The 24,640-nt window shown below is 41.2% G+C and overlaps 1 protein-coding gene across 1 annotated transcript; it reads right to left on the bottom strand.

Annotated features, from left to right (window-relative positions):
- Positions 1–9,722: 9,722 nt before the first annotated feature.
- LOC122565218 (perilipin-3-like) lies at positions 9,723–24,000 on the bottom strand. The gene is made up of 8 exons (XM_043720971.2): positions 23,869–24,000; positions 23,477–23,550; positions 19,976–20,171; positions 18,525–18,607; positions 17,485–17,770; positions 16,911–17,098; positions 14,701–14,841; positions 9,723–11,036 (listed from the first exon to the last, which is right to left on the bottom strand). Exons 2-8 carry the CDS (start codon positions 23,546–23,548, stop codon positions 10,668–10,670), a joined length of 1,335 nt encoding a protein of 444 aa, XP_043576906.2. The 5' UTR covers positions 23,549–23,550; positions 23,869–24,000; the 3' UTR covers positions 9,723–10,667.
- Positions 24,001–24,640: the final 640 nt, after the last annotated feature.

Here is a 24,640-nt window from a genome sequence, read left to right as displayed (position 1 = left end):
TGGCTGCCTGGTGACCAGTAAATGAATATACCTGAATATTTAATGTTCAGGAAATACAGACAGAAAAGAAGGCGGAGTTGCACTGATAATAAGGGATGGAATTCATAATTAGTAAGGGAAGATCTCACATTGGGAGAATGATGTATGAAATCTATTTGAGTGGAATTCAGAAATAGCAAGGAGCTGCAGACCTAGGTTGGATTTATAACCCACTGAATAGTGGTGGTTGTATTAATTACGTTTCATTTCTTTATTTTTCTAAATTTTTTTCTTAGAATTTATACTCAACAATCTGTACCTTAATACCTTTGTATCTAAGATGGCGCTGTAAGTGGTGACTTGTAAATTTTGTACTCATGTGAGTACATGTGACAATAAAGTTAATTCAATTCAATGCAATTAATGGTATTGAGAAGTTAAGAGATGACTGGAGAATGGAAAGCACAGTTATCATAGGTGACCTCTGTATAGACTGGGGAAACCAATTGACCACAAAAGCTGTGAAAGGTGAGTTTCTGGAGTGTGTCTGAATGGTTTTCTAGAGGAGTACGTTGAGGATCTGACTAGAAGACAGGCTATTTTGGATCTGGTATCATGTAATGTAAAAGAGCTAATTAACAATCTTGTCAGAAAAAAAATCTAGCAATGAGTTAAAACCATATGATAGAATTTTAAGTTTGAAAGTGAGCTAGTTCATTTCGAAGCAAGGGGATTAAATTTTAATAAGGGAAATTATGAGGATATGAGGCACAAATTGGCTAAGATGAATTGGGAAAGGCATGTCGGACATTTCTAATGGCTAGTCTTTGATGAGCGATTACTTAGGATGAGACAACACATTCCTTCAAAGTACAGAACCTCAAAAAACGTCAGTCATCCATGACTGACAAAAGAAGTTTGGCTTGTACAACATCTTTTAAGAAAAGCTTATAAAGTTGGCAAAAATAGTAGCAATTTGCATGATTGGGAGGGTTTTAGGATACAGCAAACAAGGACTAAGAAACTGATAAGGAACGGAATATGAATGCAGTCTAGCAAAATACATAAAAATGGGTAGTAAATATGTTCTTAAGTGAACATGAATTGAAAATGTTTAGTTAAGATGAACATGAATCCATTACAGAGTCAGGAGAATTTATTATGAAGAGAAATGGCAGATAAGTTAAATAATTGCTTTAGGACTATTTTCATTGAGAAAGGTATAAGTAATCTCCCAGAACTAGAGATCCAAGTGATGAGGGAGGAGGGGGAGTTGAAGATAATTATATTAATTAAGAAAATAATAATGGAGAAATTAATGGGTCTGAAAGTTGGTAAATCTTGAAAACCTGATATTCTTTATCCTAGTGTCTTGAAGGGACAGACTAAGGGGATAATGATGTATGCGTGATTTATCTTCCAAAGTTCTAAAGATTCTCAAATGATCCCTGCAGATTTGAAGCTAGTGAATGTCATGGCAGTGTTTAACAATAGAATGATAATAAAACAAACAGGAAGCTCCAGATCTGTTCATCTTATGTCAGTAGAAGGGAAAATGCTAGAATCTGTTATAAGGATGAGATAAATGAACACTTGGATTTGTGAATGGAAAACAGAGTTTAACAAAGTTGGTTTTTTTTAGGATGAGGATGTTACTAACAAAATTGATAAAGGAGTCAACAAATGTAGCATTCTTGGACTTGCAGAAGGCTTTTGATAACATCTCCCCACCCCTACAGGAGGTTGGTTAGCAAAATTACATCACTTGGGATCATGGGTTAACAAAAAGAATAGGAACACAGAACAAACAGGTCATTCTGTGTTGGACAGGCTGTGATTTGTGGGATACTGTAAGGATCAGAACTTGGCCCACAGCAATTTTCCATCATGTCAAGTGATTTAATGTGGGGACCAAATGTGATATTTCCACATTTGCAGAGAATACAAGGCTAAATGAAAATGTACGTTGTGAGGATGATTGGGTTAGTGAACGGGTAAGAACATGGCAGATAGAATATAATGCTGAGAAAGGAGTTTATCCACTTTGGTAGGAGAAACAGACATACAAAAGTATTTCTTGATTGGTAAGAGGTTGGAAAGTGTGCATATGCAAAGGGACCTAGGTGTCCTTGTTGATAAGACACCAATAGCTAACCTACAGGTGCAACAGAAACGTCAGCCTTTATTGTGGTATAGAAGTAGTGAAGTCTTGCATCAACTGGATTGAAGTTCCACAACTGGAACATGTATAATTTTGGTCTTACTTGAAAAAAATCATTGCCACAGATGGAGTGCAACCAGACTTTAGATTAGATTAGATTAGACTATTTACAGTGTGGAAACAGGCCCTTCGGCCCAACAAGTCCACACCGACCCGCCGAAGCGCAACCCACCCATTCCCCTACATTTACCCCCCTACCTAACACTACGGGCAATTTAGCATGGCCAATTCACCTGACCTGCACATCTTTGGACTGTGGGAGGAAACCGGAGCATCTGGAGGAAACCCACGTAGACACGGGGAGAATGTGCAAACTCCACACAGTCAGTCGCCTGAGTCGGGAAGTGATTGGGTAAACTGAGTTGGTGTTCTCCAGCATGCTAAAGGGGAGATCTGGTTAAAACAAGCAACCTACTTTTAAAAAAAGGGATAGACAGGGTAGATATAGGTAATAAATTTCCTTAAGTTGTGGAGATTAGAACTAAGGGACAACTTAAAAATAATGAATGTCGTTTAGGATGAATAACCCTGTTTTTTAAACTTTGGAATTCTCTAATGGCTATGGAAATGCCATTATAGCAAGGAGAGATTGATAGGTATCAGATGACCTCCCTAACTCTACACCAATTGGTAATGTATCCAAAAGGAATCAAACAAGTAAACTAGCCATGATTGCATTAAAATGGTGGAACAGTTAGGTTTAAGACCTATTCTTGTTTCTACATTCCTACTTTTACAGCTTTCAGAAAACTAATTTTCCTTCATTTTCATTGAACACCTTCCATGGGTAGATTTTTCTAGTTTTTTCCTTCTCTGGTTAGAATGTAAGGCACTAAAACCATTATATCCAAGAATTACTTCCATGTACCATACAAAAGGTACCTTTTGGTATTTTTGCCCCTAGTCATGGCTAAAACTTCCAAGAATAGAAGGCATTTAGAGCACCTCTTTACTGATTGACCAAGATTTCTGCCTGTCTTCAAACATTACCACATGTAATTCAGTCATTATTTACATATTTTTAATATTAAAGAATAGTTTGAAGACATCCAAGCAAAAAGCCAAGTTGACAATATTGGAGCAACAGCACCTTAGTAAAAAGAAGCAGAGTTCAACTCCCCTTTTGGAAATTTCAGTACTATGGCAGTAGCGTTGTTGAACAATAACAATATTTTGAATTCGATCCTAAAGCAATTTAATGTTTTAAAAATCCATTGCACTATTTGGCACAGAACTGATCTTTCAGGATATCATTCACAGTTCATCTGGTCATGATGATATTGCAGGAACTCACTTGATAAATGTGTCTGTAGAGTCACTGTATGAAAACGTGAAGTGTACCAAAATGCTCGGGATCATGAGGCACTAATTAAATAACTGCATTTTGTATTTTACAAATCTTTCAACTGTGGCATCACAGCACATGACTCTAGTTATTAGACTTTCATAAACCAGTTCAAATTACAAGTGAAAAATTGTACTGTGCAAATTTCTTTTTTTATATAGATATTTTTATTAGAAATTTAACATTTTTACAAGTTTACAAAAATAAACAAAACTCTCAAGTACAAACATTGATATACAATTAAATCTTAAATATGTAATAATCAAAATTTAACAAAAGAAAAATACCGAGAAAGAGAAAAAAACAAAACTCAACTAACTACTAATCTAACCTATAACTAACCAGAGTGTATATTTAAGTCTCTTACATTATTCAAATAAGAGAAAGAGAGAAAAAAAAGTGGATAACATAGAAATTGGGTAGTGAGATACATGCTCGGAATATGTTAACATCAAATGTAACAAAACCCCGTATTCGTGCGGGATTCCTCTCCCAAGGGGCCCCGGACCAGCCAGGTTCGTAATCTCAATTAAATAAAAGCCCTTGTTAGGATAGCCGAAATATCTGTATTCATATAATTCAAGTAGGGCTGCCATATTTTATAAAATAATTTGGTCTTTTGGTGCACCATATTTGTAAGGAAGTCAAGGGGAATACATTCCATAATTAATCTGTGCCATTTTGAAAGTCCAGGGGGGCCCTCAGCCACCCAGTTTACCAAAATATATTTCCTTGCACAGAAAGAGAGAATAGAAAATAGTCTCTTCCCGTGCATATCCAGGGAGGGAAAGTTCGAAAAGCCCAAAAGGGTCCACTTTCATTTCCGTTCCTAAAATTTCTGTCAGGGTACTTGCTACTTTAGTGCAGTATCTACGGATCTTATGACAGGTCCATAGGCAATGTACAAGAGTGCCCACCTCTATTTTACATTTGGGACACATTGGAGATGCTCCTGCCTTAAATTTTGCCAGTCGATCCGGTGCTATATGGGCCCTATGAAGTATCTTCAGCTGGATAGCCTGAGTTCTGTTACAGATGGTGATTCTTCTGGCGTTTTCCCAAATGTCATTCCACGTTTCTATAGAGATTTCTAGTCCCAATTCCTGATCCCATGTTTTAAGCAGATTGTCCATATCTCCCGATACTTCATCATGTAGTAAATGATAAATAGTACTGATGGAGGATACCCCCATTGGTCGTAGTACTCTACATTCTCTACCTGATTTATAAAGACTATCTAATAACGTAGTCTTCTTCTGTATATAATCTCGAATTTGAAAGTATCGATAGAGGTCTCCATTAGGTAATCCGAACTTCTGACGCAGCTGTTCAAAAGACATCAGGACCCTATCTTTAAATAGGTATCCTAGACATGAGATACCCCTGGATCTCCAGAGTTTAAAAGTGGCGTCTGTAAACCCCAGTTGGAATCCCCATGCTCCCACTATCGGCGCATAGGGGGATGTTTTATGTGAGTTGCCCTCATTTTGCCGCATTATATTCCAAGCTTTAATTGTGTTTAGTATTATAGGGTTTTTACAGTGATCCGTAATGATTTTCCTCTTGAAAATAAAAGGTTAATAAGTGGGCATTTTACTTGAGAAGCCTTGATGTCCAGCCAGACTGATTGTGGATCAGATAAGACCCAATCAGCTATGTAACTTAATAGGGAACTTAACTGATATTTCCTAAAATCTGGGAAATCCAATCCTCCCCTTGCCTGTGGCAGCTGTAGCTTCTTCAGCTTAATGAGGGGCCGTATATGATTCCAAATAAAGGAACCCAACCAGCCGTATAATTTACGTAGTGCCAGCCTTGGCAGCATCACCGGAAGCATTCTCATAGGGTGTAGGAGACCCTCACCCTATGACATTCATTTTAATTAGTGCTATTCTACCCAGCCAGGAAATTGGAAGGTCTCCCCACCGCTGGAGGTCCTGCCTTATCCTCTCCAGTAAATGCACAAAGTTAGCCTTGTATAACTGACCAAATACTGGGGTAATAAAAATGCCTAAATATAAGAAACCCTCCAGGGATCAATGAAAGGGAAAATGGGATCCGTCCGCTAAGTGGGGTATCATAGCAAGGCCACCCATTGACATAGCCTCCGATTTTGAGAAATTAATTTTATAGCCTGAGAATGCACTAAATGTATTAATAACTTGGATTAAGCGAGGTACGGACATCAGAGGATTACTGAGGAATAGAAGAACATCATCTGCATTAAGGGTAATTTTATGTTTACCTGTACCAATCCTCAGGGCCGTTATATTAGAATCAGCCCATATAGCTTCTGCTAGTGGTTCAATTATTAGCGTAAATAACAATGGCGAGAGAGGACATCCCTGACAGCAGCCCCTACCCACACTGAAGCTATCCGAACCTAATCCATTGGTAACCACAACTGCTTTGGGATCACTATACAATGTTGAGACCCAATTGGTAAACACCTTTCCAATGTGTAAAACAAATATGACCATTCAACCCTATCGCATGCCTTTTCCGCGTCTAATGAAACTATTACTCCTGGTATCTTTCCCTGATGGCAGGCTTGAATCAAATTCAAAACTCTTCTTATATTATTGGATGATCTACGGCCCTTAATAAACCCCATCTGATCCTCCTTTATGATATGTGGCAGTACCCTTTCTAGTCTCAATGCTAACATTTTAGAAAGGATTTTAAAATCTACATTTAGCAAGGATATTGGTCTGTATGACGTACAATCTTCTGGATCCTTTCCTTTTTTAAGGATGAGAGATATTTGCCTCTTTCAGCGAAGGCGGGAGACAGCTCTGACTATATGCATAGTTATACATGTCCATAAGTGGACCAGCCAATATTTCTATAAATTCTTTCTAGAATTCAGCTTGAAAACCATCTGGGCCCGGTGTCTTACCGCTCTGAAGTTGCCTGATTGCGTCAAGTATTTCTTGGACTGTTAGGGGAGCATTTAAGGCCGATGCCTGTTCCGGAGTTAGGCCCGGAAAGGTCAAATTTTTAAAAAATGATTACATCCTCCTAGTCCTGTCTTCACAATCCTGTGATTTATATAAATCAGAATAGAATTTTCTAAAGATTGCAGTAATCCTTTTAGGATCATGAGTCAAAATACCCGTACTTTCCTTGATAGACATGACAGTTTGAGGGGCCTTTTTTTCCTTTGCAAGAAATGCTAAGTATCTACCCGGTTTGTCGCCAAATTCATATAACCTTTGCTTTGCAAATAATATTTCCCTCTTAGCCGTTTGGGTAAGTGTGTTTAGAGCTGTCCTAAGAGCTGTAATCCTTTGCAATTTGATGATAGAAGGTCTATCAGCGTATGCAATTTCAGCTGCTTTTAAGCGAGCTTCGAGCAGACGCTGTTGTTCTCCCTGTAATTTTTTCTGGGTCGCTGAGTAGATGATCAAACCTCGCGTGTAAACTTTGATGGTCTCCCACATCATTGATGGGTTACTAGCCGTACCTAAATTAATTTCTAAAAAAGTTTTAAATTCTTGAGAGAAGTACTTTACAAATTTACTGTCTTTCATTAGGGAGGGGTCCATACGCCAATGCCGAGGGGATGTCCCGTTGTTCCTCGCCTTGGTTTCCATATATACAGCAGCGTGGTCGGAAATTGCTATACTACCTATTTTACAGGATGATATGGAATTTATAAAAATCAAGGGGGCAAAAAACATATCAATTCTGGTATGACATGTGGATTGGAGTAAAAAGAAAAATCTCTGCCCTGTGGATGAAGACATCGCCATACATCTACTAATCCTAATTCTTTGTTCAGACCCACCAATTGTCTAGATCTGGGAGATACTCCTGCAGTACTCTTGGGAATCCTATCTATTTCCGGATCCATAATACAATTATAGGGGGAGACTTTAAATGTATGACGGGCACCAAGAGCCATCAATTTTGAGAAGTCTTCCGTTATAAATTTAAAGGGGTGTGTCGGGGGGGGGGGGGGGGGGCAGTACAAATTTAAAATCCCATAGTCCTCTCCATTTATAAGGGCTTTAATCAGAATATATCGTCCAGATTCATCTTTTATCTGATTTAGGATTTTGAAAGGGAAATTCTTCCAAATAAGAATAACAACTCCCCTACCTTTGAGCTAAGAGAAGAAAAAAAGGCCTAATCAAATCCACCCTGTTGTAATTTCAAGTGTTCTTTATCCAACAGGTTTGTCTCCTGTAGGAGAGCTATATCAATTCTTTCTTTCTTAAGATTTGATAATATTTTCTTCCTTTTGATTGGCGAATTACACACCTTGACATTCCAGGTGCACCACTTAACCGACTGACCAACCATAATCGTCCTGGCAAATCAGAGATCCCTCGGGAGGGGAAACCTTATCCAGAACATCCCGAGCATAGAGCATATAAAATTCACAAAAATGAAGGCTCTCTAATACACTCACAACAGTATAATAAAAAACTATTTCTAAATAATAAAAAAGTATAAAACGTATTTAAATGGAGATTTTCCCCCTTGTTCCCAGGGGGTGTCACTTCCTTTCCAAAGGTCCATATCCTCTCCCAACCAATGCCCCACCCTTGACCCAGGCGCTCCTCAATAGGATGAGAATTCAGATATAATACAAAGCTAGAGTTAACAGTGAGCACCCTACCCCCACCCACACCAACACCTGGATATATTTGGTAATGTTAATACCATGTATAAACATATAACTATAATTACAACCTCAACAATGATAATTAAATGTAATAATACAAAATAACAAGGGAAAACAACCCCGCTCCTAGAGACAGAGGTAAAATAGAAAAAGGTAACCACCTCCCCCCACCAACATTAACTAAATCCCCCGGCATATACACACACATACATAGAATAATTTTTAAAAAAGCCCGGGGGGGGGAAATCGTTAAAGAGAACAAATAAATAATCTCTCTCCCCCCCCCCCCCCCAAGATTAATATTAAACAGTAAGGTAAGAAAAAGGGTGGGGGGGGGGGGGAGAAAGAGGGGGAAAGTTGTAAACCGAAGTGGGGGGGGGTGGGGAGGCAAACCAACATCCATTATCTATTATAATTTATCTAAGAGAGTCCAAAAATTCCTTAGCCTTTTCCAGCGATCCAAAGTTATACACGGATCCTTCATGGTTAAAGTGTAGCGTCGCTGGGTAGCGTAAGGAGTACTGAATATTTAAGTCCTTTAAACACTTCTTCACCTCATCAAATGCCTTCTTTCGGACCAGAGCTGGGGAAAAGTCCTGGAATAACATGATCTTGGATCCTTTATAGATCATGGCTTGGGAATCTTTTCCAAGATGTCTATAGGCTTCTAGGAGTATTTGCCTCTCCTTATAGCTCTGCAGCCGGAAGATGACCGGGCGGGGGCGCTGGTTCGAGCCGGGCCCGCGTATTGCAACCCGGTAGGCCCATTCTACCCTTACCTGGCCTGATCCAGCCTCTAGATTTAACAGCTTTGGAAGCCACTGCTCGAGAAACACTAAGCTAGCCTTCCTCTTCCCGTTCAGGAAGGCACAGCAAATGAATATTTTTTCGACGACCTCCATTATTGAGGTCATCAATGATTCTCCAAGGTCCAAACTCGCTGTTCGAGTGTCCGGACCCGATCCACGGCCGATTGGGTTGTAGTTTCGGAGGTTGCAGCCTTTAGCTCCGCCCCTCCGACTTGGCGCTCGATTTCTTTAATGTCGCGGTCGTGCTTTTGCAGCGCGGCCGAGAGTGAGTCCCAGCGGCTTCGGGATTCTTCAATGAAAGCGTCGGTCTTCGCATCCATTTTAGAGATGACTTCCACAAGGCTCACCACTGTAGGTGAGTCCCCCGGAGCGGTTGCGGACACCTCTGCTGCAGCTGGAGAGGGTGGGGGAGGGGTTCCTGCTTGCTGAGAGCTGTGGGTCCCTTCCCTTTGGTCATTTTTACTAAAGATTAGATTGTTTAAATTTAATACTAAGCAACTAATTAAATTAAACAGCAATTTTAAGTGATTTGGTGAGTGTGGTGGGGGTGGGTGGCCCACTTTGCCCAAGTCTTGGGAGGAGCACTATAGACTCAGACTTGCTGGGTCGCCACCATCTTGGATCCCCACTGTGCAAATTTCTAATTTACCATACCAAATTACATACTGTTACACAAGCTTGAACATATAAACTTTTAAAAAAAAGCCAGCGTAAATCCAAAATGTCTAGTCACAATTAGAAATGAAATGTGCACTTTATTTTAAACAAGTCAATCTACTACTAATCCACTTGTGTTTATCCTCTGCCAAAGGAACCTCTTATACAGGTCTAGTAGTTAGTCAGATTATAAAGGTGAAAAGCCAATAAGAATTTTACATATTACAGTACAATATGGTTAAATTTTCCATAAAGTGACAGCACTGTTTTTGGTTTATTTATTGGAAACACTGAAAAAACCTTAAAGTGATGCAAACCTCCAGGTATATGGTGCTCTAATTGGCTAAAATTGCACGTAAAGTGCTCAAAAATTAATGACAAGCAATTTGAAACCAGAAAAAAAAAGTCAACTAATGTTGCCACTTTTACTTTATCGCGCGTCTTGTACATATTTTGAAGATGCAGATAACCTAGCTCTTTCAAGGTTTCAAAAGATTAACAATAATGAGTTTTTAAAATTCAGGTCCAGAACTCAATCAAAACTACATGATTTTGTCTTGTACATGTTCCAAAAGACAAACTCCTGAAGTTGTAGATTTAGAACTTTATACAACAGCAGAAGTGAAAAAAAAACACCACAGGTCACACTCCAATTGGATCAGAATAACCTTTTGGTCAAATAGTCAGGATTGCAATATGATTTTCACATGTCAAAATTCAGATATGAATATCATGGAGAACCAAATCTTTAGACTTTATATAGACTTTTTAGACTTAATACTTCTGCATCATCCCCTCCAGTGCCATTGTGCATTTTAGTCATCTCCAGTTAAGTAAGCATGGGATTTTTAATTAAGAGACTCTAGATTTAAAAAAAAAAGTTACACATTTGCCGATTGTGTAGACAGAAATACAATTTAGTCAAACCAGCCAGGTCAATTCAAATTCTCAGATTACTAAACCTAATAAAAGTTTGTCTCAGGAGATAAACCACCTACTAATATCAATCTAAGCAGGTTGTGTCTAATTTTGAACTTGATCCATTTCAACCATCTCTTCTGACTGCGGCCGCTCTGTCAGTTGTGGAGCGAATGGACCCACCATCCAGTTGAGTGGAGTGTTGTGAAGTACATAGTCCATCACCCCATCCATGGACTCCCGGATCTTCAGCATCTGCTCTTTGCTTTGTGCCAGGAGCTGCCCAGAAAGATCACCAAAGGAATTGGCAGATGAGAACGAGGTGTGGATACTCTCTGCTGTTTTGCGGATCTGCTGCACTTTGTCCTGAACGTGTTGAGGGAGGCCGTGTACATTTGAAACGAGAGTTAGGCAGGTCGTCTGTAGTTGCTGGGTGAGACCGCGAGTCATGGTTAGGGTTTGGGATTCGAGCTGCTGCAACACAAAGGGAGACACTATCAGAATCTGGTCACCTTTTGGTTTGGTGAATTTGAGGGATCCCAACACAAAGGATCTTACTGAATACAAAAGGACAGTTTCCTACATTAATTTAATGTAGAAAGGTTACTTGTTTGCAATTGGGTGGAGGAGTTGGAGTGGGAAAGGGAGAGGGGTAGGTAGAAAGGGAGAAGGAATGTCTCAGTTGCAGTTGAACCTAGGGGCTGGGTGAGGGGGGGGCAGGGGGAAGAACTGGGAGCAAAGCTAGTGGTGATGCTCATGCTCACGCTAACTGTCCAGATATCTTAGCTGAAAATTCCCATTGCAGGCTTTGCCTGACAAGGCAACTATTACACAGGTCACAAGGAGTCTGTCCCATAGTAGAGAATGTCTCTCTACCACCATGAAGGTCCAGTTATGAAGCACATAGCTATAAAGAGCACTGGCTTACTTTTACCACTTAAAGGCTGCCAACACCTAGGCGAGACCAATTCTATTAAAACAAAAGTAAACCTCTCCCAGGTTAGAATTAAAAATATATTTTGATATCACTGCATTAAAAATTTCCATGGTGCAGCACATGCAGGACTTCTATTTCCTAATAAGGAAAGAGCAGCAACACCATTAATATCTACAAGTCATGCTACCCCTACAAAGGACAGTTAGTGGTTCAAGCCCACTATCCCTCAAAAGCAATCTGCAGTGGCTAGACCAGGGTCAGGCATGCACTTTCATGCAGCTAGGAGCCCAGTGACAAGACTGATCATTACAAAGGACCCATTAACTGGTTTGGATAAACAGATGGCTACTTGGAAGAGGGAGTCAAAGGGTGGGTCAGTAAATTTGCAGATGATACGAAGATTGGTGGAGTTGTGGATAGTGAGGAGGGCTGTTGTCAGCCGCAAAGGAACTTAGATATGATGCAGAGCTGGGCTGAGGAGTGGCAGATGGAGTTCAACCCTGTCAAGTATGAGGTTGACCATTTTGGAAGGACAAATAAGTATTCGGAATACATGGTTAACGTTAAGGTTCTTAGTAAGGTGGAGGAGCAGAGGGATCTTGGAGTCTATGTTCATAGATCTTTGAAAGTTGCCACTCAGGTGGATAGAGCTTGTAAGAAGGCCTATGGTGTATTAGCATTCATTAGCAGAGGGACTGAATTCAAGAGTCGTGAAGTGATGTTGCAGCTGGACAGGACCTTGGTTAGGCCACATTTGGAGTACTGTGTGCAGTTCTGGTTGCCTCACTTTAGGAAAGATGTGGAAGCTTTGGAGAGGGTGCAGAGAAGATTTACCAGGATGTTGCTTGGAATGGAGAATAGGTCGGACGAGGATAGGTTGAAAGTGCTAGGCCTTTTCTCATTGGAACGGCGAAAGATGAGGGGGGACTTGATAGAGGTTTATAAGATGATCAGAGGAATAGATAGAGTAGACAGTCAGAAACTTCTTCCCTGGGTACAACAGAGTGTTACAAGGGGACATAAATTTAAAGGTGAAGGGTGGAAGGTATGGCGGGGGGGGGGGGGGGGGGGATGTCAGGGGTAGGTTCTTTACCCAGAGAGTGGTGGGGGCATGGAATGCGCTGCCTGTGCGAGTGGCAGAATCAGAATCATTGGCGACCTTTAAGCGGCAATTGGATAGGTACATGGATGGGTGCTTAAGTTAGGACAAATGTTCAGCACAACATCGTGGGCCGAAGGGCCTGTTCTGTGCTGTATTGTTCTATGTTCTATGGTCAAGGTGCTAACCGAGACATTTAAAAAAAAAGGGTAATTCAGGACAGAAAGAATCTGAAATTAAAAGAGCTTTGGATGAATTGTTTCAGATGTCCAGTAACCTACTCGGGATTAAGGATACTAGAGAGTGGCTGTTATACCATTAACAGGAGGAGAAACATGCTATGCTGTCCTTTTGGAGAAAACATCAGGGATTAAATAATCGATTGACAACTGACCTGGGAGACTTGTGAAGCATTGCACTTACCAGCTAGAATACAAGTTTCTCTTTAAACTCACTGCTTTGAAGTAAGGGATTTAACCCTTTGTGTAATGCAGGTGGTGGCTTCAATTAAAATAGCCTGGGCACGTTTCAGACTGGATGACATGGTGGCTCAATAGTTAGCACTGCTGCCTCATAGCTCTACAGACCTAGGTTCAATTCCAGCCTTGCGCGACTGTCTAATTGGAGTTTAGACTTGGCAGTGGAGGCCAAGTCTCTGGATACTTTCAAGAAAGAGATGGATAGAGCTCTTAAAAAGATAGTGGAATCAAAGGTTATGGGGATAAGGCAGGAACAGGATACTGATTGCGGATGATCAGCCACGATCATAATGAATGATAGTGCTGGCTCGAAGGGCAGGATGGTCTACTCCTACACCTATTGTCTGGATGTTCTCCGTGTCTACATGGGTTTCTGCCAGGTGCTCTGATTTCCTCCCACAGTCCAAAGATGTGCAGATTAGGTGGATTCGCCATGCTAAACACTTCATGTGGGGTTACAGGGATGAGGAGTCTGGGTAGGATGCTCTTTGGAGGGTTAGTGCAAATGGCCCCTTTCAGCACAGTAGGGATTCTATGAAGTTTCCTTTATTTGGCAGTATGCCCTTCACAATGACCTTCCCCAGCAACCAGAAAAGATGCAAAACCTACCAGTACACCACCCCACTTCCCACCCACATCCAGGGCCCCAAACAGACCTTCCAGGTGAGAGGGGTTCATCTGCCTCTCTTTGAACCCAGTTTACAGCATCAGAAGATTCCGATGTGGTCTTCTCTACATCAGAGAGAAGAAACGTAAACTTAGGAAACAGTTTGCCAATTATCTGTCAGGACTGCAGGGATGGACTGGACCTCCTAGTCACCGCCCATTTTAAATTCCCCTTCCCAACATGACCATCCTTGGCCTCCTCCATTGCCACAAACCAAACCGCAAATTGGAGGGACACCTTACTTTCCGCCTGGGCAGCCCACAGTGTGGAGGACTCAACATTGAGTTCTCCAAATTCAAATGACCTCCCTTCCCCCACAAACACCCTAACCAGATTAATTCCTCCCATTGACCAGGTCGTACCCTCTGCCTGTCTTTACCCATCCCCACTTCACCATCCTGCCCCTGCCACCCTATTTATTTGTAGCTCCCCTTACACTCACCCCCAGTCCTGAAGCGTTACACCCGAAACATTGACTTCTCCACCTCCTGGTGCTGCCTGGCTTGCTGTGCTCCCCCAGCCTCCTGGTGCTGCCTGGCTTGCTGTGCTCCCCCAGCCTCCTGGTGCTGCCTGGCTTGCTGTGCTCCCCCAGCCTCCTGGTGCTGCCTGGCTTGCTGTGCTCCCCCAGCCTCCTGGTGCTGCCTGGCTTGCTGTGCTCCCCCAGCCTCCTGGTGCTGCCTGGCTTGCTGTGCTCCCCCAGCCTCCTGGTGCTGCCTGGCTTGCTGTGCTCCCCCAGCCTCCTGGTGCTGCCTGGCTTGCTGTGCTCCCCCAGCCTCCTGGTGCTGCCTGGCTTGCTGTGCTCCCCCAGCCTCCTGGTGCTGCCTGGCTTGCTGTGCTCCCCCAGCCTCCTGCTGGTCTACTTCAGATTCCAGCATCTGCAGTTTTTTTTTTCCATCTCTTCAGAATAACTTGCCAAGTTCTACCTTATGATCCCAGAATAAGATTGAAATCCTTACCTCTGGCTTCTGAACCCCTTCTTCCTCCACTTGACCTTTTGCCTGTTTCTTCTGCCAATCAATCCAGGTCTGATGCAGTTTCTCCTGGACATCATGCAGTTTCTGATTTGCGGAATCTGCTCCTTTCCTGGCCAATTCAATCTGTGAAAGATACATAACCCAAAAATGCTAGTAGACTGAACTGACTGGTAGACTAATAATTTCCAGTGTTGCCCCTCCATACAGCGTTTGAAAGCTGAAATACAATAGAAAATCCAAATAGAGTGCAGTGACAGTTTTGAAAACCAAGGTGGTTTTGAGCAAGATTTTCCTCATGCGAGTCACAAACCTGACGAGAGTCCAATACCTGAATTCTCAGCTGCCAATCAGATGGTGGTTAATCACCCCGGCTAGACTATTATATATATATATATACACACACACACACACACACGTGTGTATATATATGTGTGTGTATACATACATATACACACACACACACACATACATATACACACACATAAAGCAATGATTTAAAAGGGAGCGAGAGTGTGACAGGTTTTTAAACAAAATGACTGAATTTTCACAGCCCTCAGGAAATTACAAAGATTCACAACCTTTGAATCGAAAGTTCACAGCTCAGAGTCAATTGGCTTTTGTCGTCTCGGTTGAAAACACCCACTTCAATTTATCAGTTAACATCCTCAGTAAACTCTAATAGGGACATTTAAACACAATTACAAATACACCACTTATTCAATTGGAGTCCATTCTTTATGGTAGGAGGCTAGTTAGTCTGTAATAGGCACAAATTACTGCAGATTCTGCAATCTCTACTGAAAACAGTAAAATGCTGGAGATTACAGGTCAGGCAGCATCCATGGAGAGAGAAAGCAAGTTAAGTTTGGAGTCCAAATGCTTCATCTGATGAAGAGTCATCTAAACTCAAAACATTAACTTGCTCCCTCTCCATGGATGCTGCCTGACCCACAGTCGTCTCCAGCATTTGTTGTTTAATTAGTCTGTTGTTCCTAGTTTTCTCTCCCTCTTGAGCGAGAGCGAGAGCGAGAGCGAGAGCGAGAGCGAGAGCGAGAGCTTCCAAAACCACCAATCCAGGATCTTACTGAATTCTGGAAAACTGTTCATGGTTTCAGTTTAAATGAGTGTAGATGAAGTGAGAAAGAAGTTACATTAGTATTGAAGGGTCATTGACATATGAACTATTGTTTTTTTTTAAACTACACCCCAGACTTTCCTCTTTGCAATTATTAAAGTTATTGTAACAGAACAAAAACAAACAAAAAAGCCACACTAGATCTGGAAAGACCTTCTGCTCAACTGGTCATTGATAATTTGAAATCACCTTGGTTCATAGAGTCACAGATGTACAGCAGGGAAACAGACCCTTCAGCCCAACCATCCATACCAACCAGATACCCCAACCCAATCTAGTCCCACCTGCCAGCACCCAGCCCATATCCCTTCAAACCCTTCCTATTACGCCCGAAACGTCGATTCTCCTGCTCCTTGGATGCTGCCTGACCTGCTGCGCTTTTCCAGCAACACATTTTCAGCTTCCTATTCATATACACACCCAAATGCCTCTTAAATGTTGCAATTGTACTAGCCTCCACCACTTCTTCAGGCAGCTCATTGGAATCCTGCCTATTTCATGTGGTGAATTAATGCCACTCAGCAGGTCTGATAATTGTTCATTTTTAATCAAATCCATCACATTGAGACACAGCTGAACTACATTAGTTGTCCTACTGCATCTTGGATGTGGAATGCTGATTTGATCTGTGATTTCAGAACAGAGGACAGTCAGGACCTAGTTTGTAATTTTGAATTACAACTGGGAGACAAAATAATGGCCTTTGTTACTACTTTTAAGAAAGTACCTATTAAAAACAAAAGTCCAGTTCAGACTTGGGACAAGCCTTAGTTGCGAGGAGGGATTATATTGGAGAATAACACCACAACTAAAGTTTAATGTTGAAACAATATTGTTTAACAAAATGCAAGCTTTATTCAGTAACAACCATCTAAAATAAACATTCAAAAAGCTAAGTGTCAATTTGACAGAAGAACGTGTGCTTTCTAGTAGCTGAAGGAACAGCAAGGTTAAAGACCTACAGGACATCATTTGATCTGAGATGTCATAGAAGAAAAGGAATAAATTTCAGTCCACTTTTACAAAAGTAATTCAGCCAATAATTTTGGATCCTTACCAAATCCACAGTGTTGTGAAGCTGAGCCATAATATCTTGGCTGGTTTGTCTTGCCTTCTGCATCTTAGAAACAGAGTGCTGGTAAGCTCTATGACGAATCTTTGAAGATAAAGATCCCAAGCGCACATAGTAACTCTGCGTTTGTGCTGGGGCCACCTCAAAGCCTTCCACAGAAGTAGCTAGTTTTGCTGAAAAGAGAAATCTTCAAATCAAAGCAGTGATATTTAAGGCAGATCTTTTTACATTTTAAGTTTGGTTATAATATTAGCATTGTTTGCTTACACAAAATCTGATTAAGGTTCTCAAGACAAGCTATTTGCAAACTAATACATTTAGTCACAACTTTTGAATAGTTCATAATTTCTAATTGAACACTATTTACCACTGTTGGATTTACTTTGTTCTCCTGCTTTTCCAATAAAGAAAGATAGTGTTCCTCCAGGAACACTATATTACTCATTTTTTCCTCCTCCTTCCTTCCTACCACCAATATCCCAATATGCACAACCATATAACGGATTCAAAACAATGGCTTGGTGCTCTGAAGCAATACAAAATTAGTTACGTTACTTACCCAATTCCTCCTCGGTCATAGGAAGATAGTGATCAACTATCTCTTCAGATTTATTGAGTGCACTGTCGACACCAGTGACCACCATCTGCCCTACTTTGGACGTCATGACAGTGTTAACTCCTTCAGCCATCACTGACTTGGTCTTCTCTATGCTGCCATGGACTGCTCCCTTGGCCATATCTACAGCACCAGTTACTGCATTTTTCGCTCCAGTCACTGTGTTGGAGACTGCATCTTTGGCTCCAGTTATTGTGGATGAAACCATCTCTTTGGTATCAGCAACAACCTGTATTTATATTTTTAAAAAAAGACTTCAATATAGAGCCAAGTCAAACTTAAAAGTAAAAATACTTTGTACGAGTAAATGTAGGGGTATGGGTGGGTTACACTTCGGTGGGTCGGTGTGGGCTCGTTATGGGTGGCACGGTGGCACAGTGGTTAGCACTGCTGCCTCACAGCGCCAGAGACCCGGGTTCAATTCCCGCCTCAGGCGACTGTGTGGAGTTTGCACGTTCTCCCAGTGTCTGCGTGGGTTTCTTCCGGGTGCTCCGGTTTCCTCCCACAGTCCAAAGATGTGCAGGTCAGGTGAATTGGCCATGCTAAATTGCCCGTAGTGTTAGGTAAGGGGTAAACGCAAAGGTATGGGTGGGTGGCGCTTCGGCGGGGTGGTGTGGACTTGTTGGGCCGAAGGGCCTGTTTCCACACTGTAATGTCATCTAATCTTAAAAAAAAAGTTAAAAATTTCATTGTCCACTTAATTCATACAGAAAGCAATTTTAAACAATGCACACCATTTCAATCAACATACAACTGAGGGGAAATTTAAAAAGACATGGTATTTAAATTAATTTGATAACATCATAAGGTATAATCATTGCCCCTCTTACTAGTTTAAAAAATCTAAAGCAGCCATTAAAGGGAGCAAGACGAGCCAGTAGAGTGAAAGAGGGCTTCATTGAGTTGGAAGTGCAATATTCCTAGTGATAGAATGGTAAGGTTAGGTACCATCCGCTGGGTCACCTTGCAGAAGTTTCGCTTACCTGGGGTGTAGACTGTTGAAGGATTGGAAGCTTCTCTTCCAGTTTATCCAAGCCTTTACAGGCATATTCATTAGCTACAGCAACTGAACAATAAAAAAAAAGTTGACAAATCTATCCACGATCACATTGAACAATTGCCTCATTTCATAGTTGAAGGTAAATATATGCAAAGTTGTTAAAGAGTTGAGAACTGGAGTCCAAATGTTTACAGATTAAAAAAAACTTAACATTTAAAAGAAAAAGCTTTAAATGTTTGCACTTTATTTTGAAGCACATTTTCTATACTGCATCACAAATTGAAATGGCCTACAAGCTCAGCAATTACATTTGGTAAATGCTGTTATCACCACTTAAACATGGCTGTAAGGACAACTGCAAGAAGTTACTAAACTTGAAATGAAGCTTGCAATTTAGAGACATAGACTTTTATTGCAGAGCTTCAACTGAGACTTCCTTTACAGCACAGGCTGTAGTGAGCAACACCTAAATGCTCAGGATTCCTTTGGATGTTTGTCCAGGAACCCATCTTTAATAGTCTGAAAATACAAGACAGGAAAAGAGCGCTTCAGAATAGGATTCAGTTTACGGATATAGCTATAGGTAACTATTAGCATTTAACTACAAAAAAAAAGCGAAACTTCAATTGACTATTAGTGTGTATCTTCTTTCAAAGGCAAAATAACTTTTCACTTTTTATTAAAACAAAAAAAAGGGAAAGGACTATTTATTGGAGTAGCAGCAGACATGATACTTCAGTACTGATGAAAAGCAAAAACACACTAATATTGGTGCTGTATAGACCTAATGCAGCTATATTTGTTGCTATCTAGTTATGATATTTCAGACATTTGCATTTTTAACAAACAGAACAGGATTCTCTGAAGCACTCAAAGGGTTTGGTCCTACAATTTAGTCAGCTGAAACTCTGATGCATGGCCAGCCTGTGGTTACCATTCAAGGTTTTTAGATCTTTAAAAAAAGTGTTAAAAGAATGAGTACAAGTTAAGTATCATTTATAAAAAACATTAAGGATAGTCTTTAGGCATCTATTTATAGAGGTAAAAAACAATGACTGCAGATGCTGGAAACCAGATTCTGGATTGGTGGTGCTGGAAGAGCACAGCTCCAGCACCACTAATCCAGCATCTAATTATAGCTGAATGCCTCTGTACTTTGATACAGTCACAAAGCAGTTAGATTTCTAGCCTAAACCATATTTGGCAACAAGTGGAATCTAAGAGAGAACATGCACTATTCACATCTACTGCCTTTTGATTATTGTTGGGCACCAAGCTCAACTTTCAAGTGTGCAATAAGCAGACTCAAGCTGACATTTCAGAAAAACTCTTGTGCGTTCACACACTTTTGTATACAAGTCTCATTTTAAAAAAAAAACGGTGGACACGTGTCTTAATTCCAGTGGGCTGAAATGCTGTATGCTCCAATCTTACTTTGAGGCTCTAGCTTGTCCACGATTGGTTTGGCACCACTGGCAGCCACAGCTGTGATAGTCTTCATTCCCTGCTCAGCAACATCACAAATGGTCTTCACGTACGGGTGATTCTCCTTGGTGCTGTTGTAGGCAGCTGATACCATTTCACAGGCAGAGCTCACAAGAGGCAGGTTAGTCACCCTGTCCACCACATTCTAAAAATACAAGTCACGAAATCATTGCACAGCAATGCACCCCAATGATGCAAGCCTCAAGAAATACTTCGCTCAGGACAGTAGTAGAGACAACATTCATGTACAGTTGAACTTTTGTAGTAACTGTATGGTGCAAGGAAATAGTTATGAAATCGAAAGATTGCACAATCCTAATAAAAAGGAGTACACAAAAAACCTTCTATAAAAAGTCAATTTGTATACGTGAGCCACTGCAGTTACTCTAGTTTGTAATGAAATATGATTTCACATAATAGTCCTAGCTCCAAAATAACCAGTATATATCAACCATAGTAACTGCCAAGTGTTCTGGTAGACCAGACTGCAAGTCATTTTCCTTGTTGCAATTCTATTTAAATCCTCACTAGTTCAGGTCATTTAAAAAAAAGTTTAAAAATCTGAAATGTGCAGTTTCTACAGATGGCAGATATAGGCATTTCCAGCATTTTTAAAAACTTTGTGCGTAATGTTTACTGACTACAAGCAAATAATCTGATCAAATACCCATCCTGTTTACTGTATCCACTAACTTTTAATCATATACAGCTCCTAAACTTTGACTCTTGGAAACACAATTCTTTTATTTACACAAGACAGAATTCTAGCCCTCTTGTCCAGTTTTAAGGCTGGAGGTTTAATCTTCTATAACCTATCAGTCTTAAGTAAATGCCTTTGGAATCTGCTTTTGGTTGCAATGACAAACTTTGCAATTGGTTTTGGAATAAAAAAAGGGGAACCTATTCACGCAAGTGATCTTTACTTTTAAAAAAAGATTTTACTGGAGAGTGTCTTTTAGGGAACAAAACCACCCTACTTATCAGGTCTGGCTGACAGGTAATTCTGGACTTCCAGCAACATGATTGAACAAACTGCACTCTTGGTAATTAGCGATGGCAACACTCACATCCCATGAATTCATTAATGTTAGAACTTATTTTACTGTCAACACTTTTACATAGATGCCAGAAGGCACTAGGGTATGCTAGACCAATAAAATGGTCAAGCAAATCTTCAATTATACTCGTGGCAAAAAAAATAGATTTTTAAAATATCCATAAAGAAATCAAAGATTGTGGTGAAAAAGGAAGAAGGGGTGTTAAGGATTATCAGCCATGAACTCATCAAGTCTGCTATTCAACAGGCTGAATGGTCTACTTCTGCTCAGAAATCATATGGTCCTATGGACTTCAAAGTAGCAGAACACAAAAGCAAGAAAGTGAACCTTATAACTGATTACGGTCCATCCTCTATTGCAGCACTATGTCCATTTCTGGGTTGCATATTCAAGGTGATGCAGGAAAAGACTACGCAATTCAGTAGATTGGAGAACTTCTCATCTCCTTGAAGAGAGATCAGGAAAAAGATTTGACGAATGTTTTCAAAATCACAAGGGGCCTCACAGTAGATGGGTAGAAACTCCATATTAGAGGCTGAAGAACACAACAAGCCAGGCAGCATCAGGAGGTGGAGAAGTCAATGTTTCAGGTGTAACCCTTCTTCAGGGTTGGGGATGGGTGTAAGGAGAGCTGAAGATAAGGGGGGGGGGGGGGGGGGGGCAGGAAAGGGAGAGGAACACAAGTAGAGGGTACAACCTGGTTGGTCAATTGGAAGATTGATGGGGGGGGGGGGGGAAAGAGAAAAAAAGAGAGACAGAATTATTTGAAATTGGACAACTCAATGTGGAGTCCTCCGACTGTAGGCTGCCCAGGCAGAAGAGGAGGTGTTTGTTCCTCCAATCTGTGGTCTGACTCGCTGTAGCAATAGGGGAGGCGGAGGATCGCCATGTCAGAAAGGGAGTGAGAAGAGGAATTAAATTGGGTGGTGACTGGGAGCTGAAAATGTGTTGCTGGAAAAGCGCAGGAGGTCAGGCAGCATCCAAGGAGCAGGAGAATCGACGTTTCGGGCATGAGCCCTTCTTCAGGAATTAATCTCCTGCTCCTTGGATGCTGCCTGACCTGCTGCACTTTTCCAGCAACACATTTTCAGCTCTGATCTGCAGTCCTCACTTTCTCCTAGTGACTGGAGGTCAGGTCAGCCCCTGCTGAGATGCTCAGTGAAACATGCCAAGTTTACGTTTGGTCTCCCCAATGTTATAGAGTTGTACAGCACCAAAACAGACCCGTCGGATACAATAAACTAGGTTGGAGGAGAAGCAGGGGAACCTCTGACTCACCTGGAAGAATCTCTATATTGGCAGAAGGTTTGAGAAGAGGACAGTGGCTTTAATCAATAAAGAAGCAAAAGGTGAAAGAAAATCAGGTACCTGCAAAGTTATTGCAATTTTTGGCTTGGACTCAACAGAAACAAATCGATGAAGGATCAAACTAAAACTAGGATTTGCTGGAGAGAAATCAAAGTTGATGGGTCCAGTGACCCTTCCTCAACATTCAACTGAACGCTTGAGACACACCAGTCTAACATTAAATATTGTAGGGTTACAGGGGGGAAAATATTGGAAAGATCTGGATCTGAATAGCTCCTTTTATGACATTAGCATTCTATCAGAATGACAGGGGAGATCAGAGCAGAGAAAAACCCAAGCTCATATCCTCCTCTCCTAATCCCACAAGATTTCTCTCCCCAGTCCATCAGCCTCACTCCTAGTTTTGGTGACCACATCCATCTCAGAACCTGGAGCTCCTGAAAATCCTCTCACTCAATTGTGGCTCAGTGACCCAAGGTACTTCAAGTACTATTCTGCAACTCTTCCCAGCCCCCACCCAGCCTTCAAAACTCTAGACTGCTTTAGTTACTGCCATGTATCCATTTCAAGAGAATTCAAAAAGAAGTTAGTTTCAAAGACTAAGACATCCCTCACAAGCGCTGAACCTTTGCCCTCACTTCAAGTGCAAGAAATTAGCAGGGTAAGGAAAAAAAAAGTAACAACCAAGTTTAAACTGGCATGGGGTGAAACTGTTTCAAAATGAATGTCAGGCTCGAAATTCACTACCTACACCTTTAGTTTTAAGATTAATTTGTTGAAATAGATCGCAGGGCGGCTGAATCTCCAAGCAGCAACAACGCAAGCTCTTAATCACGCGTTGAATTTCATAGTTTAGAATAAACTTGGACAAAGGTCACAAGGCACTGAGTAATACAGTACTTCCCATTGGAACAGAACGCATTTCCCCTGCACGACCAGACCCAAGCTCGTGACAAACTAGATCACTAAAGTTACACAATGGAAGGATTTCCCAGGTCACTACTTAGGTTGCAGTACTTAGTGAACATTTTAGGGAAAAAAAACCCTAGAAAATCTGGGGTCATATTTAAAGAAGAGAAAGTACCTGTTGATCTCGGTTCTCCTGGTGCTCGGCGAGGTCGGAGACTTTAACATTCTCGGCCACTTCTGACGCCATAACTAATCAGCAAACAACATTAGAATTAAAATCAGCCAGTTTACCACTCACTCTGCATCTGCTATCCCCAACTACCGAGAGTGAGATCAGAATGACGGAGTAAAGCAAAGGACCGATTTACAGCAGCTCTTACAATAGCGGAGTTAATAAAGTTGGGCGGAAACTCAGTGGAAAAAAAAAGTCTGCCCATGACAGAACTCACCAGAAACAGAGTTACTTCCAACAATTAAAAAAAAACTTTCGGTCAAAATAGACGCACCCAAGAACTACAAAGTGATTAAATACTTTGTAAACAGGCAAAGCGCTTCACATAAACTTACCTACTGCTCTTCACGCTTTCTGCAACTTGGGCAATGGATTTCAGACTTCCAATATTGGGTGAGGCTCACAAAATGATTGGCAAGAGATCCAGGCAATCAACCCGGAGGTTGTGAAACTGAAGGCGGTGTGGATCCATCAAGAGCCTGAAGGCGGGGTTTGATGCACGTACAGAGTTGAGCCGAGATACTATTGGATAACGATGACAATTTGACTATCCCCGTTCATTCCGTCTCCCATTGCACCACCCAATTAATCCTTACTCGGGTGTTTTGGGGGAAGCTGGTCTGTCGACCAGTGTGTGCAGAATTTTCAGATGTTACTGGTTTTCATTATACCTAGGTGTTCAATACTACAGATGCTGAACATTTGAAACAAGAACACAAAATGCTGAAAATATTTAGCAGATCGTGCAGCATCTACAGAGAGACAAACGAATTGTAAATACACTAATCAGGATTAGCAGGTTTTCCACATTAATATGCTCTTAAATGGGGGAATGGGAAAAAATACACGCCTCTTTGAGATACAATGGAATGACAGATATAGTACTAAGCTGCAAAGTAGGAGGTGGTTAAATGACAGAATGAAAGACATGCATGAGACAGTAATGTCATCTTCAGGTGGTGGCAAGTGAAAAGCCGACATGGAAACCCTGGCTTGTTTCATTGAGGGAACTGGGGAGGTCCCTCATTGTGAAGCTCTCAGTACCTAATGGAATATCACAGGAATCAGTCCTCAATTAGAGTCATACTGTCCTACAGCATGGAGACA

The sequence above is a fragment of the Chiloscyllium plagiosum genome, unplaced genomic scaffold (genome assembly GCF_037043375.1).
Source record: "Chiloscyllium plagiosum isolate Xiang-an unplaced genomic scaffold, Cpla_swu_hap1 HiC_scaffold_28, whole genome shotgun sequence".
NCBI classification, from domain to species: domain Eukaryota; kingdom Metazoa; phylum Chordata; class Chondrichthyes; order Orectolobiformes; family Hemiscylliidae; genus Chiloscyllium; species Chiloscyllium plagiosum.
The sequence above is the reverse complement of the archived record's forward strand: the minus strand, read 5'-3'. Positions and strand labels throughout refer to the sequence as shown.